The sequence below is a fragment of the Hemitrygon akajei genome, chromosome 32, assembly GCF_048418815.1.
Source record: "Hemitrygon akajei chromosome 32, sHemAka1.3, whole genome shotgun sequence".
NCBI classification, from domain to species: Eukaryota; Metazoa; Chordata; class Chondrichthyes; order Myliobatiformes; family Dasyatidae; genus Hemitrygon; species Hemitrygon akajei.
The window spans coordinates 2,864,524-2,881,094 of record NC_133155.1 but is presented as its reverse complement, the minus strand read 5'-3'; the positions used below and the strand labels follow the sequence as shown (position 1 = coordinate 2,881,094).

The following is a 16,571-nucleotide window of genomic DNA, read 5'->3' as shown; positions in this document are numbered from 1 at the left end:
CTGCGATTAGCTCTAATCAGGCATCTGCTTAAATATTTCAAATAACACAGAATCCCTATCAAAATAAACTCAACAGTTTAAACAGAAGTCATCAGGAGACAAAGAGCTTGGGAAAACACAAGCAACTCTAGATGATCAGTAACTGTCATTAAACTACAGTTAACCAATTCAGGTGCTTTAAAAATCCAGCGCCCCACACTGGTCCAAAGAGTTAATTACAACTATCAGTTCAAGTGATTTTCGGAATGCCAAACTCTCTCAGTTTTTCTGTCTTAAAGTGAAGAAAAATCATTTTGGAATAGTCCATTGATCACATCTATGTACTAAGGTTAGATTAGAAGGAATGGTGTGTAGCAGGGATTTCCTTATTGACAACAGCATGCATTAATATTAAAGCAGCATTTCTATTTATATAGCAGCTTTAACAACCTCAGGACCTCTCTTTCCCACAAAGCCTTTTACAGAGCATGAGGTAGATTTGAAAAAATCCATAGTGGCAGAGAGGACCACTGCAGCCAATATGCACACAGCAATAAACTGCTGAGCGATCATGGCTGCATAAAACATCCGAATAATGCAGGCTAGGGGATCATTATTGGCCAGGGCATCAGGAAGAAACGACCCTCTGTTCTTTGAAATGGAGCAATGGGCTCTTACATCCATTTGAGAGTACAAACACAACCTCACATTCAAAAGACAGGCACTCATGTGGTGCAGCATTCCATCAGAAGTGGACTAAGAGCAGTTTTATATAACCAGTTTCACTGGAACTGAAATTAAATCAACACCCAGAGACAAGAATGCTGTTTATTGAACTACTGCTGGCACGTGAAACCATGTTAGCAATTCTCTGCTTGCAGGTTGCTATATTTCTCTTCCACAAGCATCATAGAACTGTCATGTTGCAATACAGTACGTTGACTCTACAATAACAACATTCTTGAGCTGGAAAGGGGAAGGACAATTCCTATACCTCTGTACTCCTATGACTCCCAGTGGAACATGAGTCTACAGCTTCTGATGAAGCCAGGTTCAAAGTGACCTACAATACCCTTGACTGAACGTCAACACTCATACAGTGTCTGAGGTAAGCATTTGTCTGATTCAACAATCTTCTTACTTAGCTATCTGTCCACAGACTGAACTCTCATTCACTAATTAGTCACTTCCACATATCATTTTAAATTCCACACATTCTTCCACTGGACTCTGCCAGCTGTTTCACTTTGAGGCTGTGTTCCCACAGCAAAATATTTAAATTGAATATCTTGATATAAATGGTCTTGTGCCAGTGGAACAACTTTGGCTACTGGCTGATTTAATTTGATGTATTGTTGTTTGAATTGATTTGTGTGGCCTCGAACCCCTGTCCTTGTTGGCCCATCAGCAATACTTAAGGAATCAGAATCAGGTTTATTATCACTGATATTTATCTTGAAACTTGTTGCCTTGCAGCAGTGGTACAGTGCAAAGAAATACAAATCAGGATAAATTACAATAGATAGATAGTACAGAGAGGAGTGGTGAGGTAGTGCTTGTGGGTTCATGGACTGTCTGTGGGAAGCTAGTGCAGAAAATGAAGGCAGAAATATTTAAACATCCTTAGCCAATTGAGGTGCCGGAGAAATGGAGGATAGCTAATGCTGTTCCATTGTTCAGGAAAGGCTCTAAGACTAGTGCTGGAAATTATAGGCAGCAAGCCTGACATCAGTAGTGGATAAGTTATTGGAAGATATCCTAAAGCACCAGATACATGAGTACTTGGACTGGCAGGGGATAAAGTGCTGGAGAAGAAGAAATTCAATAGAAGAGGAGAGTGGACCGCAGGAGGAAAGAAAACAGGAGGGACTCCATCGGGAGATAATAAGCAGGTGAGAAGAGCTAAGAGGTCAGAATGGGGAATAGAAGAAGAAGGGAGGGGGGAGGGATTTTTTTTAACTGGAAGGAGAAATCAATATTCATGTTATCAGGTTGGAGACTATCCAGATGGAATATAAGGTTTTGCTCCTCCACTCTGAGGTTGGCCTCATCGTATTACTAGAAGAAGTCAAGGACCTACATGTTGGAACAGGAATGAGAATCAGACTTAAGATGTTGGCCACCAGGAAGTTCTGTTTTTGACAGATGGAGTGGAGGTGCTTGACAAGGCAGTCCCTCAATTTATGATGGGTCTCACCAATGTAGAGGAGGCAACATCAGGAGCACTGGACACAATAGACCACCCCAGCAGATTCACAGGTGAAGTGCTGCCTCACCAGGAAAGACTGGGGGGTGAGGGAGGAGGTGACTGGGCAGATAGACAATAGACAATAGACAATAGGTGCAGAAGTAGACTATTCGGCCCTTCGAGCCTGCACTGCCATTTTGAGATCATGACTGATCATCTACTATCAATACCCGGTTCCTGCCTTGTCCCCATATCCCTTGATTCCCCTATCCATAAGATACCTATCTAGCTCCTTCTTGAAAGCATCCAGAGAATTGGCCTCCACTGCCTTCCGAGGCAGTGCATTCCAGACCCCCACAACTCTCTGGGAGAAGAAGTTTTTCCTTAACTCTGTCCTAAATGACCTTCCCCTTATTCTCAAACCATGCCCTCTGGTACTGGACTCTCCCAGCATCTGGAACATACTTCCTGCCTCTATCTTGTCCAATCCCTTAATAGTCTTATATGTTGCAATCAGATCCGCTCTCAATCTCCTTAATTCCAGCGTGTACAAGCCCAGTCTCTTTAACCTCTCTGCGTAAGACAGTCCTGACTTCCCAGGAATTAACCTTGTGAATCTACGCTGCACTTCCTCTACAGCCAGGATGTCCTTCCTTAACTCTGGAGACTAAAACTGTACATAATACTCCAGGTGTGGTCTCACCAGGGCCCTGTACAAATGCAAGAGGATTTCCTTGCTCTTGTACTCAATTCCCTTTGTAATAAAGGCCAACATTCCATTAGCCTTCTTCACTGCCTGCTGCACTTGCTCATTCACCTTCAGTGAATGATGAACAAGGACTCCGAGATCTCTTTGTATTTCTCCCTTACCTAACTTTACACCGTTCAGATAATAATCTGCCTTCCTGTTCTTACTCCCAAAGTGGATAACCTCACACTTATTCACATTAAACATCATCTGCTAAGCATCTGCCCTTTCACCCAGCCTATCCAAGTCACCCTGAATTCTCCTAACATCCTCATCACATGTCACACTGCCACCCAGCTTAGTATCATCAGCAAACTTGCTGATGTTATTCTCAATGCCTTCATCTAAATCATTGACGTAAATCGTAAACAGCTGTGGTCCCAATACCAAGCCCTGTGGCACCCCGCTAGTCACCACCTGCCATTCCGAGAAACACCCATTCACCATTACCCTTTGCTTTCTAGCTGCCAACCAGTTTTCTATCCATGTCAATGTCTTCCCCCCAATGCCATGAGCTCTGATTTTACCCACCAATCTCCTATGTGGGACCTTATCAAATGCCTTCTGAAAATTGAGGTACACTACATCCACTGGATCTCCCTTGTCTAACTTCCTGGTTACATCCTCGAAAAACTCCAATAGATTAGTCAAGCATGATTTACCCTTGGTAAATCCATGCTGGCTCGGCCCAATCCTATCACTGCTATCTAGATATGCCACTATTTCATCTTTAGTAATAGACTCTAGCATCTTCCCCACTACTAATGTTAGGCTGACAGGTCGATAGTTCTCTGTTTTCTCCCTCCCTCCTTTCTTAAAAAGTGGGATAACATTAGCCATTCTCCAATCCTCAGGAACTGATCCTGAATCTAAGGAACATTGGAAAATGATTACCAATGCATCCACGATTTCCAGGGCCACCTCCTTTAGTACTCTAGGATGCAGACCATCTGGACCTGGGGATTTGTCAGCCTTCAGTCCCATCAGTCTACTCATCACCGTTTCCTTCCTAATGTCAATCTGTTTCATTTCCTCTGTTACCCTATGTCCTTGGCTCATTCATACATCTGGGAGATTGCTTGTGTCTTCCTTAGTGAAGACAGATCTAAAGTACTTATTAAATTCTTCTGCCATTTCTCTGTTTCCCATAACAATTTCACCCAATTCATTCTTCAAGGGCCCAACATTGGTCTTAACTATCTTCTTTCTCTTCACATGCCTATAAAAGATTTTGCTATCCTCCTTTATATTCCTGGCTAGCTTGCATTCGTACCTCATTTTTTTCTCCCTGTATTGCCTTTTTAGTTAAGTTCTGTTGTTCCTTAAAAATTTCCCAATCATCTGTCCTCCTACTCACCTTAGCTCTGTCATACTTACTTTTTTTTAATGCTATGCAATCTCTGACTTCCTTTGTCAACCACTGTGGCCCCTTTCCCCCCTTTGAATCCTTCCTTCTCTGGGGGATGAACTGATTTTGCCCCTTGTGCATTATACCCAAGAATACCTGCCATTGCTGTTCCACTGTCTTTTCTGCTAGGATATCTATCCAGTTAACTTTGGCCAGCTCCTCCCTCATGGCTCCATAGTCTCCTTTGTTCAACTGCAACACTGACACCTCTGAGCTGCCCTTATCCTTCTCAAATTGCAGATAAAAACTTATCATATTATGATCACTACTCCTAATGGCTCCTTTACTGCAAGATCGCTTATCAAATCCTGTTCATTACGTAACACTAAATCCAGAATAGTCTTGTCCCTGGTCAGCTCTCATACATGCTGTTCCAAGAATGCATCCCGTAGGCACTCTACAAACTCCCTATCCTGGGGTCCAGCACCAACCTGATTCTCCCAGTTCACCTGCATGTTGAAATCCCCCATAACTACTGCAACATTTCCTTTGCCACATGCCAATGTTAACTCCCTATTCAACTTGCACCCAATATCCATGCTACTGTTTGGTGGCCTGTAGACAACACCCATTAGGGTCCTTTTGCCCTTACTGTTCCTCAATTCTATCCACACAGACTCCACTTCTCCTGATCCTATGTCCCCCCCTTGCAAAGGGCTGAATCTCATTCCTCACCAACAGGGCCACCCCACCCCCTCTGCCCACATTTCTGTCCCTACGATAGCACGTATACCCTTGTACATTCATTTCCCAGGTCTGATCTCCCTGCACCCATGTCTCCGTTATCCCAACAACATCATAGTTACCCATTCGCACCTGAGCTTCAAGCTCATCCGCCTTATTTCTGACACTTCGTGCATTCAGATATAGAATTTTTAGCCCATTTCTCCTCTCTCTGTTTGAATCTCTGCCTATTGTGCTTAACCCAGCTCCCTGAATTCCCATCGGGCTATACGCCCCTAGAATTTTGTTGTCTTCCCTAAATTTACTTATTCTTTCTGCACATTTAACTCCATGTTCCGTCAGACCATCCCTCTGTACATGTGTCCTCCTTAACACTTGTTCCCCCTCACCTTCCTCTACTACACACTTAATATTCTGGAACTGTGTAGTCCCCACCTGTCCTTTGTTCTTCATCTCGCTATCCTCTCTCACATTCTGGATCCCCGCCCCCTGCAAATTTAGTTTAACCCCCCCCCCCACCCCGAGCAGCACTAGCAAACTTCCCTGCAAGAACGTTAGTACCACTCCAGTTCAGGTGTAAACCGTCCCTTCGGAACAGATCCCACCTTCCCTGGAACAAAGCCCAATTATCTAAAAACCTGAAGCCCTCCCTCCTGCACCATCCTCTCAGCCACGTATTAATCTGTATAATCTTTCTGTTCCTTGCCTCACTCGCACGTGGCACAGGTAGCAATCCTGAGATTGTTACCCTAGAAGTCCTGCTCTTCAGCTTTGCACCTAACTCCCTGAACTCCCTACGCAGGACCCCCTCATCGTACCCACGTCATTGGTCCCTACATGGACCACAACATCTGGATTCTTGCCCTCCCTCTCGAGAATAACCTGCACCCGATCTGAGGTGTCTCGGACCCCGGCACCAGGGAAGCAACATACCATCCGAGACTCCCGATCTTCCCCACAAAATCTCCTATCCGCCCCCCTGACTATAGAATCCCCTATCACTACCGCTCTCTTCTCTTCCCTCCTCCCCTTCCTCGTCGAGGGTCCAACCTCAGTGCACTTGAGTACTCAGATGTAGCACTTCAGCTGCTTGCAGGGATAAGTGCTGAGAGGGAGATAAATGGGAAGGGTCAAATAGACAAAGGAATCATGGAAGGAGTAATCCCTGTGAAAATTGGGAAAGAGCGGGAGGTAAAGATACTTCAGGTGATAGGATTCTCTTTAGAGATGATGGAAGTTACAGAGCATGATGTGTTGGTTGCGGAGGCTGATGGGTTGATATGTAAGGACAAGAGGAACTCTATCACTGTTAAGACAGTGGGAAGATGGCATGAGCACGGATGTTTGGAAAATGAAGGAGATGCGTGAGGGCAGAGTCAATGGTGGAGGAAGGGAAACCCCTCTATTTGAAGAAGGAGGACATCTCTGATATCCTGGGAACAGATGTAGTGGAGATGAAGGAACCAAGAAAAGGGAACAGCATTTTAACAAGAGAGAAGGTGGGAAGAGGTATAGTCAAGATAACCGTGGGAGTTGGTACGTTTATTAAAGATGTCAGTTGACAGTTTGTCTCCAGAGATGGAGACAGAGAGATCCAGAAAGGGAGGGAGGTGTCAGAAATGGACCAAATGAATTTAAGAGTGGGGTAGAAATTAAAGGCAAAGTTAATGAAATTGACGAGCTTAGCATGGGTACATGAAGCAGCACCAATAGAGTTGTCAATGTAGCAGAGGAAGAGTTGGGCAACATTAACAGGGAAGGCTTGGAACATGGACTGTTCTATGTAGCCAGTGAAAAGGCAGAGAGATGGGGCTGATGAGGGGGCCCATTGCCACCCTTCAAGTCTGGAGAATGTTGGAGGAGCTGAAGGAAGAATTGTTTAGGGTGAGGACTAGTTCTGCCAGATGGAGGAAGTTGATGGCGGAGGGGAACAGGTTTAATTTTATTGAGAAAGAAGCAGAGAGCTTTACTGGTTTCTTGATGAGGGATGGAAGTGTATAAGGCTTGGACATCAATGGAGAAAATGAGGCAGTCCCGGCTGGGGGAGCCAGCATGCAGCAGTACTTGACAAGTATCTACATATACATGGACTCTGGTAAGGCCTTTGACAAGGCTCTGCATGGGTGATTGGTCAAGAAGATTCAGTCGCTTAGCATTCAGGATGAATTAGTAAACTGGATTTGACATTGGCTTTGTGGGATAAGACAGAGAGTGGTAGTAGACGGTTGCCTCTCTGACTGGTGGCCTGCGATTAGTGCTGTGTCACAGCGATTGATGCTGGGTCCATTGTTGTTTGTCATCTATATTCACAATTTGGATCAGCAAGTTTGAGGATGACACCAAGATTGGGAGTGTAGTGGAAAGTTGGGAAGTCTATCAAAACTTGCAGTGTGAACAGGAACAACTGGAAAGGTGCAAATGGAATTTAATGCAGACACGTGTCAGGAGGCATTTTGGGAGGACAGACCAGGGTAGGACTTACATAGTGAATGGTAGGGCACTGAGGTGTTTGGTAGAACAAATTGATCTGGGAATACAGGTACATAATTCCTTGAAAGTGGTGTTACTGGTAGATCCAGCTATGAAGAGAGCTTAGGCACATTGGCCTTCATAAACCAAAGTATTGAGAAGAGGAGTTGGGATGCTATTTTGAAGTTGCATAAGATTTTGGTGAGGCCAAATTTGTGTGAAGTTCTGGTCACCTACCTACAGGAAAGTTATCAGTAAGACTGAAAGAGTACAGAGAAAATATACAAGGATATTGCTGAGACTTGAGTTATAGGGTAAAGTTGAAAAGGTTAGGACTTTATTCCCCGGAGCGTAGGAAAATGAGAGGCGATATCATAAAGATACATAATGTTATCACGTTATGAGGTGATAGATAGGGTTAATGCAAGTAACTTTTCCTCTGAGTTTGGGTACCAGAGGGTAAAAAGTGAGATATTTAATCAGAATATTACAGGAAACCTCTTCACTCAGAGGGTAGTGCGAGTGTGGAACAAGCTGCTAGTGGGATTTGAAACTTCTCTTTCCACTGTTGAAAAATTCTTTGGTCTTGCTGACATTGATGGTGAGGTTGTTGTGACACCATTCAACCAGACAAATTAGTCTCACTCCTATATGCCTCTACATCTCCATCTGAGATCTTACCAATAACAGTTGTGTTATCATATGTAAACATCAAAAATAATTGTCAGTCTTGACACCCACAGCCTTAACAGTTCATCATCAACCAGTACATTTAGTGGGAGGTGCAATTACAACAGGCACCAATCTCCTATAAGCAAATGAATGGTCACTTCTTCAAGCACCTCTGTTCCCTCCTCCAAAATGGACCTTCCCCGTGGCTGAACATTTAAATTTTTATCCCCATTTCCATTCTGACAGATCTGTCTACGGCCTTCTCTTGTGTCAAGATGAAGCCACTTTCAGGGTGGAGGAGCAACACGTTATATTCTCCCTGCGTAGCCTCCAACCTGATGCATGAATATTGATTTCTTCTTCTGGTATAAAATATTCCACCCCCTCCCCACTTCCTCTATTCCCCGCTCTGGTCTCTCACCTTTTCTCATCTGCCTATCACCTCCTCCTTCCCTTTCTCCTATGGTCCACTCTCCTCTCCTATCAGATTCTCTCTTCTCCAGCCCTTAACCTTTCCCACCCATCTGTCTTTACCTATTGCCTTCCATTTAGCCTCCTTCCCCTCACCCCCACCTTTTTATTCTGGCATCTTCCCCCTTCCTTTCCCATCCTGAAGAAGAATCTCGGCCGCAAACATCGACAGTTTGTTCAGTTTCTTAGACGGGGCTTGGCCTGCTGAGTTCCTCCAGCATTTTGTGGTGGTGTAAATTAATGTGGAAGTTGTGATGATAAAAAATGAATTAAGTACATGTAGAATAAATCTAATTTGATACTATTAAATAACTTCAATTCTATCAAAAAACAGAAAACTTTTAATTGTTCGAGAAAACGCTCCGGATTTCTGTAATGAAAATAAGTTTTCAAACACTGTTCTGAGCCTGTGGCTTTAAGAAGCCGGCTTCAGCGCTGCGATTGGTTGCTGTCGCATGTAGATTACACGTAACTCTGAGAATATCCCACCAATCAGCGCCCGGCATTTCCAGCAGATGGCGGGAAATATGAATTTCGCGGCACAAGCTTTGGCGCCAGAGGCTGACTCTCAGAGTCTGTGAATCAGGCTGTATTCAGGAGCTGCTATAGTTTCTGCAGCCATTTTTCCCCTCTGATGCAGAGGGGATCTCTTCACAATCCATTGCATCCTGCAGCAACTAAAGCAATACCAGGTGCGGGATATCCGGCAGTTTATTCCCGAGATTCTGCTGATCATTTATATGTTTTTATTTGTTGTCTTTGCATTTTATTTCGCAGACAAATCCCCGTTTGAAATCAATAATTTTTTTGCCCCTTTCCTCTCCCTCTCTCTCGCTGCAAACAAAAGGGGGGAGTGGGGGGAAAGATTGCTGCCTTGCAAAACATGCCAAAGGGAGTTTCCCCAGCCCCGGGCAGGGGTATCATTGGGGTGGTCTCCAGCTCCCAGAAAAAAGTTTTTAATATGGAAAATGGAGGCACGGGATTATGTAGTCCCCAAATCCCCAATATTACCACCAGCTATTTAACCCAGAATGCAGGAGCATTATACTCTGATCACAGTGGGGATTGTTTGTACACGACCCCTCACGGACCTGAACTTAGAACAATAAGGAGTATCACAGGACGGTTGCCGGTAAGTGCAATTTATAATTTATTAATTAACTTCAAATAAGCGTGCATTTGTGGTTATGTATCTTGGTCAGACCCTGCAAAGCCCTGGTCATTGTACATTATCGTTTAGGAAATTAACTCCCTTTTATAACAGAATGCAATATTTGGAGGTGAATTTTGTGTTTGTGTTGAGCTGGTGTCGGTGAAACCAGGTTTCGCTTTTGGAGGCTGTTCGCTGCAAATGCATTAACGTGTAAAATCTAGCTTATGAATAATGAAAATTTTTTAATTGAAACATATTATAATTTTCTTATAGATCATCAGACTGTCACAGTGTTAAATTTGATGGGGTTGTCCTGGGTATTAATCTTGGTCCAGAGGACTTTGTAAATATTTGTATCTTAACCGTGCGGGTCAAAGTTTAATCGGGGGACTTTGCATCGGGCTTTCTGTTTAAATCGCTGAAATTAAGGTTTGTGAATGTGAAACTGGCCCCTGTCACTTTGGCACTTTTGTAGCACAAAAACCTTCGGCCTCATCAAGTAATTTTAACGGGGGGGGGGGGGGGAGGGAGGAGGATTTCTTTTTCTAAAAAAAAGTCATCAACTTCCTATAATAGACTGAAGGAAGTATCCAGTGCAGATGTGGAAGGCAAAACTTGATGTGACATATTTCAATAGACAAAGGATGAAGCTGGCTTTTCTTTCACAGTTTGGTTTTAATTGTTAAAAGCACCTGCCGTGATGGAAATGAACTAAAGTTGTTTAATATTTAAAACCCTTTATTGAGGATGCTGTGGACCCCTAGACCAACCTATCCCCATCCATTTTACGCCACTGATGTATTCACTCTATCTTCCTAAACCCATTATCCCTACTGAGTTATAGGTCACCAGAATCACCTGTCCTGGGCCAGTCTTTCATGTTGTCCTTGGAGTGGCCCATCTTTTTCTTCTGGAGTTGAGGTCTTTGGAACTTCCGTTGCCATTTCTGTTGCTCAGGGCTTTTATGGGATGGGCTTGCAAGTCCCATGCCTAACCCTTCTTTCACAGCCGGGCTAGGGACCATCCGTGGTGGAGCTGTCGCCCCTCTGCTGTTTTTAAAATCAATCCATTTGCAGCCAGAAAGTACTTTAATATTGAGCTTTGGGACGGAGAGGGAGATTGTTTGGGAACGTGACCTGGCGAGCTGTATGCGGACAGTGTCGGAGCAGGTTCGAGGGTGGGTACTCTTTGGTGACGACTTGCCACCTGACACTCCAAAACTTTCCACCGTCTGATGCACAAGTTGATGGTGTGATGGTGGACCCTGGCTTAGATAAGTGTAGTTTCATAACCCAACTACCTCAAACTTCAAAAGTTCAATCTAAATTTATTATCAAAGTAGATATTTGTCACCATATACAACCCTGAAATTTGTTTTCTAGCAGCCATTCATTGTAAATACAGGGGCACAATAGAATCAATGAAAGGCCGCGCACAATAAAATGGACAAACAACCAATGTGCAAAAGACAACAAACTGCAAATACAAAATGAGAAAAATGAAACAAAATAATAACAAATAATTATTGAGAACATGAGATGAAAAATCCATAGGTTATGGGAACAGCTCAGTGTTGGGGTGTGAGTGAAGTTTCCCCCTCTGGTTCAAGAGCCTATTGGTTGAGCAGTAATATCTGTTCCTGAACCTGGTGGTGAGAGACCTGACGTTCCAGTAACTTCTTCCTCATGGCAGTAGCAACAAAAGAGTATGTCCTGGGTAAATGGGGGGGGGGGAGAGAAGGGGGCTCAGTGTAAATTTGATCAATGGAGGGGAGGGCTTTACCCGTGATTGACTGGGCTGTATCTACTACTTTTTATCAGCTTTCCCATTCAAATACCTTGCTATCTATTGGGGTAAATGGTTGGCTGAAGTATTCAGTCCACCTACCGCTGCTGAACTTTGCTGTGGTGTGTGCCATCTGAGGATATTTCTTTGACTCAATCTCCTAAACTTGTCTGCCAAAGAGAGTGTCATGAGCCGATTGAAGTCCCATGTCAACCTGACCTGGAAGACATGTCATTCCAGATCATAATCCTGCAACTAGTTCAAAGTCGATGTTATTATCAAAGTCCATATATGTCACCATGTACAACCCTGAGATTCATTTTCCAGTGGGCAGACTCCGCGAATCTATAGAATTGTGACAGGGCAACCAGAGTGCAGAAGACAACAAACTGCAAACATAAATAAATAGTAAAACATAACAAGAACATTAGATAAAAAGTCCTTAAAATGAGATCATTGGTGGTGGAAACATCTCCATGGATGGGCAAGTGAGTGTAGTTATCCCTTTTTATTCAAGAGCCTGAGGTTGAGGGGTTGAAAATGTTCTGAACCCGGTGGTATGAGTCCTGAGGCTCTTGCACCTTTTACCTGATGGCAGCAGCAAAGAGAGAGCACGGCCAGGATGGTGAGATCTCTGATCATGGATGCTACTTTCCTACGACAGTGTTTCATGTAGATGTGCTCAGTGGTTGTGAGGGCTTTACCTGTGATGCACTGGGCCAAATCAACTACCTTTTGAAGGACTTTCTGTTCAAAAGCATTGGTGTTTCCGTACGAGGCTGTGGTGCAGCCAGTTAATACACTTTCGATAGAAGTTTGTCAAAGTTTTAGATATGCCAGATCTCTGCAGACTCCTAAGGAAGTAGAGGTGCTGCCATTCTTTCTTTGCAATTATATTTCTGCAATGTGTTTAGGACAGATCCTCTGAAGTAGTAACTCCCAGAAACTTAGTTGCTGACCCTTTCCAGCTCTGATCATCCGATGAGGACTGGCTCATGGACCTCTGGTTTCCCTCTCCTGAAGTCTACAATCAGTTCTTTGGTCTTGCTGACATTGAGTGAAAGGTTGTTATGACGCCACTCAGCCAAATTTTCAATTGCAATCCTGTACGCCGATTCATCACCACCTTTGATTCGACCCACAGCAGTGGTGTCATCAGGAAACTTGACAATGGTATTGGAGCTCTGTTAGCCACATGGGTGTAAAGCGAGTAGAGCAAGGGGCTAAGCAAACAATCCTGTGGTGCACCTATACTGATGGAAATTGTAAAAGAGATGATGTTGTTGCCAATCCAAACTGACTGGGATGAAGAAAGTCAAAAACCAATTACACCAGGAAATGTTGAGACCTGGTCTTGGAGTTTACTGATTAGTTTTGAGGGGATAGTGGTGTTATTTAGTTAATGCTACTAAAAAATGTTCCTTCAATGTATGGCAGCAAGGATGAAGAAGGCTGGTCAAAGCAAACTTCTTGAGAGCATTGAGAGCCACTTTTACTTTGAGAGGACATTCAGTCATCAAGTTTTGTTTCAGACCTCTAGATTCATGACATTCAGATTGATCTATTTGGAAAACATGCTTTGAAAATCAAAATTTCAGGAGGGAATGAAATACCTGGTCAAAAGGGTCAGGTATTTTATCTTAGAGAATTACGACTATAGCTCAGTTTTTAATACCATCATTCCCACAATCCTCATTGAGAAGTTATAGAACTTGGGCCTCTGTACTTCCTTCTGCAATTGGATCCTTAACTTCCTAACCAATCTGTGGATTGGTGATAACATTTCCTCCTTGATGACGATCAACACTGGTGCACCTCAGAGGTGTGTGCTTAGGCCACTGCTCTACTCTCTATATACACATGACTGTGTGGCTAGGCATAGCTCAAATACTATCTGTACATTTGCTAATGACACAACCATTGTTGGTAGAATCTCAGATGGTAATGAGAAGACGTACAGGAGTGAGACATGCCAACCAGTGGAGTGGTGTTGCGGCAACAACCTGGCACTCAACGTCAGTAAGACGAAAGAGCTGATTGTGAACTTCAGGAAGGGTAAGATGAAGGAAGACATAGCAATCCTCATAGAGGGATCAGAAGTGGAGAGAGTGAGCAGTTTCAAGTTCCTGGGCGTCAAGATCTGAGGATCAAACCTGGTCCCAACATATTGATGCATTTATAAGGAAGGCAAGACAGCGCTATACTTCATTAGTAATTTGAAGAGATTTGGTATGTCAACAAATACACTCAAAAACTTCTATAGATGTACTGTGGAGAGCATTCTGGCAGGCTGCATCACTGTCTGGTATGGGGAGGGGCAGGGCAACTGTACAGGACTGAAAGAAGCTGAAGAAGGTTGTAAATTTAGTTGGCTCCATCTTGGGTACTAGCCTACAAAGTACCCAGGACATCTTCAAGGAACGGTGTCTCAGAAAGGCAGTGTCCATTATTAAGGAGCTCCAGCACCCAGGAAATGCCCTTTTACTGTTACCATTAGATAGGAGGTACAGAAGACTGAAGGCACACACTCAGCTTCAGGAACAGCTTCTTTCCTTCTGCTATCCAATTCCTAAATGGACATTGAATCCTTGGACACAACCTCACTTTTTAAATATATATTAGTTCTGTTTTTTGCACGATTTTTAATCTATTCAATATATGCATATTGTAATTGACTTATTTTTTTATATTATGTATTGCATTGAACTGCTGCTGCTAAGTTAACAAATTTCATGACACATGCTGGTGATAATAAACCTGATTCTGATTCTATGCTAGGTTGTGTCACACAAGGGAGACTTCTGTGCTGTTTCTTTTTTAAGTGTTCCAGTGGTGTTTCAGTAATGAAATGCAACAACCAATAGCAGAGAGGAGAATTGGAGGTGAGCTGGTGGGCTTGCCTATTAGAAAAGAGACGTCAGTTTTGGGACTGAGTATCTCTTGATGTTTTCCTCTTTATTTTTCCATCATTTCACAGAATATCATCTAGTTTTATATGGAATCCTATATTCCACCAATTCGGCCATGGAAACGATTAGAGTGCTGTTCATTTGTCAAACAGCTGATCTCGGGTCTCCATTTATTTGTGATTTATAACAATCTCCTAAATGTTACTTTCAGCTAACGGCATATTTCCACAGCCTGGTTTGGAAAGGAATCCATTTTAACTGAATCACAGTAAACACTGAGCGATTGTTCACTTGTTTCGAGATGCAACTTAAAATGCTTACTTCTTTGGATGGAAAAATAGCCCAGTCTTTGCTTTTCTTGCCATTCCCCAATCCACTTCCCAGCTGTATGTGTAGATGTGTATTGTTATCTCTTAAAATGTTGAGATCGCTTGCTTGTAGTCTCCTGAATCCATTGGGAGAGCAAACAGCACGAGTGAACAACAAGGTGTGGGGCACTCCATATTGAAATCATAGCTGGAAGATGTTTGCAATTGAGAGCGCAGTGGTTAGTGCAACACTATTACGGCTCAGGGCGTCAGAGTTCATTCCTGGGATCCTCTAGCAATTCTCTGTAGGTCCTCCCAATGTAATGCATGGCTGTTCTCCAGGTGCTCTGGTTTCCTCCCACAGTCCAAAGACCTACCAGTTAGTAGGTGAATTGGTATTTGTAAATTTGTCCTGTGATTGGGTTAGGGTTAAATTGGGGTTGTCGGGGGTTGCTGGGCAGCAAGGTCTGGAATAGCCTATTCCATACTGTATCTGTAAAATAAGAGTAAAAGGGGGCCCAGTACTGGGGCAGGGAGTGGAAATGCAGAGTCTGTCTCCGTGCACTAGTCCCATGAAGCTCCAATAGCTAAACCCTTAGTGCTGCTGTTGCTGGTTGAATGACAATTTTGTTTTTTTTATATAAAAGGCTTTTTAAGCTGACCTCTCCTTTGTGTTGATTCTCCTGTTCCCATGGTATGACATAGTTTTCTGCTTTGATAATTTGATGTTGAGACCAATATGAACTCTAACTCTCCAACGTGACAGTGCTATTATGGCAATGCAAAACCGCAGCTTTCAGCAGAATAAATCCTCACGGACAAGTGTTGCCATTGAGAAGTCACGAATTTCTATAGGTCCCCATAACATTTCTCCAATCTATCTGAAGTGCCGTGATGCCAATGTGCAAGCCGTTTCAGGGACAATGATTATAGAAAACTTTTGTAGCTTTGTGAACCTTCACAGAAAAGAAAGTTTTTCTTTCTTCTAATTTGGAATTTAAGAACTATCTAAATAAGGGATTATTAGAGAAGTGAATGATAAGCAAAGTAGGTAGGCAGGTGTTAAAGTGATGGTGAGGTATTAGTGCAAATTCCATGTGGGATGTGGACTCTGAAGCTACAGCAATTAGAGATTTAAAAAAAAGTGTTTTCTAAAATCATTAGGGAAGATGGGGGGGGGGCGATTATTTTGAGGTGATAATAGGATACAGTAAGGTAGATGGAGTGAGATTCTTTTCCCTGTGGTTCTTGTCCAGAAGGTTCTACTGTAGTGCATTTACATAGGTGGATCTAGAATCCTGGCCTAGACGCACGTTGAGGTATGTTGGGATATTTCTGCATCAAGCCAGAAGGCAAGCTGGTGGAATGTGCAGGCTATAGCTTTCTGGCATTTGGTGCGGTCTTCCTCGATGGTGGAGATCACAAGTTGAAGAGTTTTATCAAGAAAGCTTTACTGCAGGGGTTCCAACCTTCTTTGTGCTATGGAGCCTTACCATTAACCGAGAGGTATGTGGAGCCCTGTCTTGTTGCCTTGTTTTTTTGTGCACTACAAATGCTGGCCATGGTGTGTTTGTGATATGGGGGTAAATCGATCAATGTGATAGAAACATTTCCAATCAAGTAGCTAGTTTTTCTTTCTAGATGATTTTAAGTCTTGGGTGTTGGATCTGCACCCAGCCAAACATGTGGAGAGTATTTCTACACAGCCTCGTTTGTGATGAAAAGGCTTTATTGAGCCTCTTGCTACCATCTCCCCACAGCCCCTGACCTACTTTTGCAGTCACACTAACAATTTTG

General features: G+C 43.3%; 1 protein-coding gene across 2 annotated transcripts in view; it reads left to right on the top strand.

The window, feature by feature from the left end:
• The first annotated feature begins 948 nt into the window (after nucleotides 1-948).
• Nucleotides 949-16,571, top strand: part of e2f2 (E2F transcription factor 2) — a 76,964-nt gene continuing 61,341 nt past the window's right edge. Inside the window, exon 1 of one of the 2 annotated variants that reach the window (XM_073034559.1) lies at nucleotides 949-1,087. Coding sequence is in view for 1 of the 2 variants with exons in the window: in XM_073034557.1 (XP_072890658.1) it covers nucleotides 9,503-9,751 (249 nt within the window). In the remaining variant the exon portion in view is untranslated. Of the gene's footprint in view, nucleotides 1,088-9,233; nucleotides 9,752-16,571 lie in introns of those variants that run through there. The other variant, XM_073034557.1, reaches the window with a different exon arrangement.